The sequence below is a fragment of the Penaeus japonicus genome, unplaced genomic scaffold (assembly GCF_977035675.1).
Source record: "Penaeus japonicus unplaced genomic scaffold, GWHDUDI00000001_assembly GWHDUDI00000036, whole genome shotgun sequence".
Lineage (NCBI taxonomy): Eukaryota > Metazoa > Arthropoda > Malacostraca > Decapoda > Penaeidae > Penaeus > Penaeus japonicus.
This window is the reverse complement of record NW_028234438.1, coordinates 6,403,682-6,411,181: the sequence shown is the minus strand read 5'-3', so window position 1 is coordinate 6,411,181 and position 7,500 is coordinate 6,403,682. Positions and strand designations below refer to the sequence as shown.

At 36.1% G+C, this 7,500-nt stretch overlaps 1 protein-coding gene across 1 annotated transcript in view; it reads right to left on the bottom strand.

Annotated features, from left to right (window-relative positions):
• LOC122255919 (two pore channel protein 1-like) overlaps positions 1 to 2,921 on the bottom strand; it is a gene marked incomplete at its 5' end in the record, with an annotated part of 14,421 nt that extends 11,500 nt beyond the window's left edge. The window contains 6 exon segments of the mRNA XM_086531850.1: positions 379 to 478; positions 834 to 1,016; positions 1,304 to 1,434; positions 1,795 to 1,923; positions 2,355 to 2,513; positions 2,740 to 2,921. Coding sequence (XP_086387976.1) covers positions 379 to 478; positions 834 to 1,016; positions 1,304 to 1,434; positions 1,795 to 1,923; positions 2,355 to 2,513; positions 2,740 to 2,921 — 884 coding nt within the window.
• Positions 2,922 to 7,500: the final 4,579 nt, after the last annotated feature.

Genomic DNA, 7,500 nt, shown 5'->3' with positions numbered 1-7,500 from the left:
GATGGAGTGACAATGGAGAAAATGTGAATGAAGGAAGGAATTACAGTGAGTAAAAAGTGAATGAATGAAGGAAAGACAATAGGGAAAAAAAAAAGAATTTATAAGTAATTTGTTTAAATCCCTCTCTCAAAGAAAGCTAAAGAGATAGAGAAAGGATTAATGAAGTTTTGTTTGAATGCTGCTCTTGAGTGGTTTTGAGGGAATTAGATAAGAGAATGGAAGCATCTGGAATCATTAATCGTGTGAAGTAGAAGAATAGGAAAAAAAGATGGAAAAGAAAAAGAAGCAAGAAAAGAAGAAAAACAAAATTGAAAAAAAAAAAAAATCTAATCAAATGAGAAATTTACTTCAAACAACACAAAATTGCATGATACACACCAAATTCATCAGAAAATACAAGTTGATGGCCAGAAATGCGATGAAGAAAGCGGCACTCCATCGGCTCTTAGCATAGGCAGGCATCATCACGTCTGGAAAGCTGACAGGAAGTACTGTCATTAATGGTTTGTGCAGTTATGAATTAGTTCTATTCTACTCTACTATACAATTTTTTTTGGATTTGGTTCTTGTATGTATATACATCTCTGTGATGGTGAGCATTGATATATAAATTCATGAAAATTGGGATAAAAAAAAAAAAAATGAAAGGCAAACATTGTTTATGAAAATGTAATGTTCTTAAAAAAAAAAAAAAAAAAAAAAAAAAAAAAAAAAAAAAAAAAAAAAAAAAAAAAAAAAAAAAAAAATATAGAAAACTCGATAAAGCTAGAGGAAATGTTTCCAGACTGCCTTTTCAATGCAAGAATTTTAAGTAAAATGAGATCAAGACTCACTTTGCCGTGGTCAGGAGCACATAGAGTGACACGAATCCCTGCTGGAATGTGGTGAAATAGGGATTTTTCTGGTCTGGGCTGAAGAGGTAGAATCCTAGCGTCGTGAAAATAATGAGGATGAAGAAAAGGATTCCTAAGACCTCCAGGATCGGTGGAACAGACTGGAGTATCTGCCTCAGGAATCTAAGATTTAAAAAAAATAGACTGTATAATATTTGCCGGAAAAAAATTGATAACATATCAAAAACAAAACTGAAAACTCTTTATATAAGGAGTATATTATGATATATCAGCTACTGATTTAATTTGACCTTAAATATTTTAAGACCTTTTCCTCTATACAATAATTCTAATCAATCCACCTTTTATTGTAAAAAAAACAACAAAAAAAACTGAATTCTACTTTAATCTTAAAGTGGATTTAACAGGCAAGAAAAATAATACAAAAGTTTCATGTAGTATATACATACCTTCGGACACCACCCAGATATCTGCTGTCAACAAAGAAGATTGGACGCAAGGCTCGAGTGACTCGAAAATGACTTGTGTTTCGGACTATTACTACAACTGCTTCAATTATCATGACTACCCATGTCAGGCTCTGGAATGTAAAAGAGATATCCATATGAGAATAAAATCATGGTTAAATTTTTCTTTTTATGGTATTGGAGTAAACCATATATACTTTTCTTCCAAAGAAGACATATAAGATATCTTTGTCTTTATAAAGTCTCTATTCCCTTGTCTTTTCAAACAGCTGATACTTTATGAATGTTCCTTTTTACTATGTGCGTATATTAGAACAAAGTACGAAGAGCACTTATGACTGCAAGTTAATAAAAGAATCATAAACAAACCAAAGTCAAAATAAGTAGGTATATTCTCAAATGATGTACATTTAATAATTTCTCATATAAAATAATCAACATATAAGGTGACAACATCTGTGTACTCAACGCACCTTCACAGCTGAACGCTTATGCTGGAGGAAGGTTCTCAGGCCGAGCCATCTGAGCTGCATGACAATGGAAATGCCGACAAGAAAGAGGCCAAAAAGTTCTATGGATCCATGAACTCCAACAGGAACTCCCTGAAAACAACATAATCACCTTAACCACAGTATAAGCTGGGAACAATATGACATCTTAAAGTCCTCGAGTCACTGTTTCTCTTGCAGCGTACAATTAAAATCAAGGTAGAACTCTGATTTTTATTTTCGAAGTCCATTATAAGTAACTAAGGTTGATACCACAAATGAATCAGGACCTTGAAAATAAGAGGAAAATAAAACAAATAATTTTGTTTTATCAGCTAAAAGTAATTCATTCATATAACAAATATAAAGCCTAGTTAAAAAAAATCTAGAACTGCTTAAATGTGAACCTATCATTGTAGAATATTATCTGAGGAGGAAGAAAAGGAGAGGAGGGGGTAAGCTAGACTGAATGGGAGGAAATGGATAATCATGATGATAATGGGGATGACAAAGAAGTAGAAAAAGAAAGAACATGTTTTTCTAACCTCAAACACTGCTGGCTGCTCAATGACTGCCAGGGACATGAGAAGTAATGCTGCTGCCAAGTCAAGGGAATAGAACCAATGGTTGTGTGTTACGAGGTAAGCTGGCAGGGCACTGCGGTCCCGAGGGTGGCTGTTGAACTTGTCATTGTTTTCCCCTTCCTGACAATGAGATAAAAAGTAGTTAATTGAATTGTGGGAGATCTTTTTTATACATGGAGAATGGGGAAAAATAAGGACAACAGAAAACATAGATGACCATTAGAGGTCATAGGCTAAAATGATGTACATGTTTTACCATACACTCTCTCCTTCTCTCAGAAGTAAGCAAATGGAAATAAACATAGGATCACATACGGTTTTGTAAAAGAATACTCTTGTTCCTTACTTCCAAGAAAATAGCAGCTTCATGGTAGTTCATCTCCCAACTTGAAGATATTGGGGAAAAGGATGTCTGTGTGTGCACAGGTTCCTCATGGAGTTCTCTGTAATTGCTACTCTCGGAGTCAATACTTGTGTTGCCATATTCATTGGGGATGTCCGAGTCCCTCTGGCTGTTAGAATTAGGAGCTGAAAGTTGGTAAACATTAATTAATTAAAATATTCCTTCATAGTCATATGTATTTATATACATAACATTTTCTCATGTCATATCTAAATGCATGGTTTGTTGTGCATCATGTTAGTCACTCTCTAGTCACTTGCTAGTGATAGAGGTATGGACTCAATAAGATTCTCCCTGCATCATGTCATCACGTGCCCATGCACCCATTGCTTCATTACCAGCTTTGTCCACATGGTATCCACATGTTGATGACTCAGTTTGCCAGTGCCTACAACACACATACATACACACATATACACATATATACATACATACATAAATACATACATACACACACACATATATATAAGTATATGATTATGTGTGTATATGTGCTATAAAAATAAAGTTGATTGATAAATAAATAGGTGACCAGATGAGCCATCAGTGCACCAACAGAGATTTCAGAAGTGGACAGGAATGAGAGATGGAGCTTAGAGCTCTGGGAATTCCATGGGAATTCCATGGTAATAAATGTCTTGAATGTGTCCACAATTATAAAAAAAACAAAACAAAAAAAAACAAAGCTTTCAGAGATTCACTCAAATAAGACCTTGGCATATCAAACTGTAGGATATAGGTGATGTAAGAGTGCCACTGGTAAAAATTGACATTGAGGTCTGGATGAAGTGAACTGCTGACCTGGGTAATTCTTTGTTTATTGGCCTTTTTCTATTATTATTATCTTTTAATCATACTAAGAGAAATAGTTATATCTAGTGACAGATGATGAGAAGTATTATTATAATTATTATAATTACTGTAATAGGTTTAGTTAAAATCCCAACATAGATGGCACCACTCTCTAACGGCACCAGCAGGAAAGAAGGCCTTGAATGGCAACCATTCACAATCACTCACAAGCACTAACTTCAGAGAGCCATAACACACAGTAAGGTGTTTGGAAAATGAAACATAGCAACAGGGGTGTACATTGCAATAAGGATCAACTTATCAAAATAGTGCAAATTTTTCATAGGCTCACTATGCTCTGGGGACAAAGTTGCCTGCTAACTTCTACATCATCAAAAAAATTTCAACATGTGATATCAACTGGATCCCATCTACTGTATCCAATGAAACCATTGTGAGCCCTATCCTATCAAAGACATTTAGAAGGAGGTTTATTGGCCTTTTCTAAAGCACAGAAATTTGACACCAAAGCATCACTCTATTCAGTTCTATTCTGAAAAGTTAAATATTCAGAATAGCATAACATTACTAAATACCACAAAATTGGTAACAATTGATTTTTCTCCATTATTCATATACAGTGCATATAATTTTCTATTCCTTCACACAACAATAGTAGTGTCCCAATAGTAGGGGAGGGCATGATGAAGCCCCCCCTTGGCTTGGGGAAACCTTAAAATTAGGCAAGACTAGGTAGATCATTGGGTTGGGATTTTGAGGATGGAAAATGCCTTGAAACCAATGCATACAAAATTCCTGAAAAAAATCACTTTGTGTCATGTCATAGGTACAGAGGCAATCACAATGCTTTTACATTTTAATTTTTTAGTAGAGATATACAATGGTACTAATGTACATTTGTGCTATATATAAATGCAGTTTAATCATGTATCATCCAGCTGCTAGGTAGTGCAGTCATTAATGTGCCGACTTCCCATCCCCATGGTTGGCAGATTGAGCACCGTCCAAGCTCGTGAGTTTCCACTGTTGCCTGGCGGTCACCGCCATGCCTGGGCAAAGTGATAGATAAGAACCAAGCTCAGGTCAAGTCAACACCTGAAGGTAAACTCTCTCAAAAAGTCAGCGCTGACACAGGCCGGCTTGCCTCAGTACAAATAAGCCCAGAGGCGTATCTGCTCTGCAAACTTCGCTTATCCTAATCTGATGTATCACCCTACAATTTTCTTCATCTTCATGTCCTAGCCTACTATTGTGGCCCACATTGTTGGGTATAGGAGGGGAATCATATATCATATTCACTATATATGAGTAGTAGAGGGGGAGAGGAATAAATTGGTAACACTTTCATGGCATTTAAAAATGCAGCCCTATTCTGAATATCTACCGAATGAAAATTATCGTGATGCCTCTAAAAGTTTTACAGGTATAAAAGCTAGTCTTTTCTTTTAAATATATTGTGTGGTTGTTCACTTCATGTAATGTGGTTGCTCACTTCATTGTTTTCCGTGAATGTAGTGAAACAAATATATCACAGTTACAGAAATAAAAATCACAACCAAGAGGCCGACTGACGCCATGAATAATGAGTCATTAAGATGAATCATTAAGACGGGGGAGACACCAAATTTGATTTTGAGGTCAAGGTTTATGACTATTTTCCCTGAGCAAGCCTATTTAAAATCTTCCTTTGATCCTATTTCGCCACACTATCCAATCATACTATACACAATTACACTATAGTTCCATACATACGTTCATTTTCATGTTGCGATTCTTCTGGAGGGAGAAAAAGGCTCGAAAAGCTCTCTCTCCCCGACCCCCTCCTTGTCACCTCCGACATGTTTGTCAACAGTGGAGGGCGCGGGGTCAAAACATTTATCTCGATGACGTCTATCTAGGGATTTCCGTTCGTAATTTATTGACTTTGTTTTTACTACTTATTGGTTTCTTATCTATCAATTGAAATTTTCACTCATTCGCATTCTCGAAAATCTGATGATACAGAAGAGAAAGGCGACTTTATTGCATGCATACTTTTTTTTTTCTTTTTCTTTGGTGATATATTCACTCCTATTGTCTTGATTTGGACTTCTTGTGGTGCATGTATATCGAAAATGTATATATAACGGAAACAATATGCCAGTTAAATATGAAACATGAAAAGGAATAGCTAATTTAGCCGAGAGCTTGAGTTGTTTTCAGACCAAGCATGCAAATATATACAACGTAACATTCAGGTAAGTGAAACCACATAAAATACGCATATCAAATGGATCTCAATATACACAAGATAAATCTAGAAGTGAAAGACTTATATGTAAGTCATTGTCTTGTGCTAGATTTAGCATAATGAGTATTCCTTTCATCATGGCATCGTACCCTTGGCAACAATGCTTATGCCAGGTGGGCGTACCCTCACCGGAAAAAAGATTGGTATTCAATGGATTCATGCGTGTTAAAAGTCAATTGTGGTGCTGCAATTATCTAGACTGCATCTAATTAAACCTGATTCTTGTATTTTAACTCTTAAGCATAACGAGCTGAAATAATGGGTTGATTGTAAGAGTTTCACGAAAAACAGTAGAGTCACTTGAGCAAATAGATGATGTTCACTTAGAAAGCGGGGATGCATGGGGTGGGGGGCTGGACAATGGGCAATATTGGGCATTCCCTGTTTTGGGGAAGATACCAGTTTTTCCTACTAATGAGGACTCGCCAGTAGCAACACAGACCTGCGCATGAATACAAATTGCCACAGCTCATAGTTACGAACACACACACACACACTGCACGCACGCACGCGCGCGCGCGCACACACACACACACACATACACACACACACATATATATATACATATCAATCTGACCCCCCTGACCTCAGCTCTCTTTGCAATATTCAAACAACTAGGTACGAATGGAACCCTATTTTGAAGAAATATATAACTGGTGGCCTATTGTGAAAATTTAGTACATGGTGTTACTCTTAATCGATATATAAATAACATATTCCAAAAATCTGGGCAGCTATGTCTATGTTATATAACTGGTAGCGTTATCATACACAAAACGTGATTATTATTTTTTGTGATCCGAATTCGGTACCTAGAGTCCGAACGTGTGTATTCTGGTGACGTGAATGTTCCTTTCAGTACGCATAGGCAGATGAAATTGGTCCATTTTCAAAAATATCTCGAGAGGAGCTTATAGCCGACACCCCCCCTTACAACTCAACTGTTTGGGCTCGTTGCGCTCACCTAGCGCCACTCCCCCAATCAGGTGCGCCCTTCAAGCCCCCCTCTTGATTGACACCCTTGTTACACCACTGCCCACAACACATGCACGCACACACACACACACATATATATATGTATATATGAATGTGTGTATATATATATATATATATATATATATGTATATATATATATATATATATATATGTATATATGAACGTATATATTAATATATAGTATAATATATATATATATATATATATATATTATATATATATATATATATATATATATATATATATATATGTGTGTGTGTGTGTGTGGATGTGTGTGTGTGTGTGTGTGTATGTATGTATACGCACACATATATAATGTGTGTGCGTATGTGTGTGTTACTGTTATTATTGCATAAACGAAAGTCCGTTGAAGCAGATAACAGTGATATACATAAAAAAAACATTGCCGAAATCTTCCTAAAAATCTCATCGAACAATCCTGGCATCTGTCATCAAAGAGATACGAAATTTATCTCATAATATGATTATTGTTATGCCTTGTGGAGATAGCATGAAGGTTGAGTAAGACAAATAGTATACAGAGCGACCGAACAAGCGAGAGAGAGAGAGAGAGAGAGAGAGAGAGAGAGAGAGAGAGAGAGGAG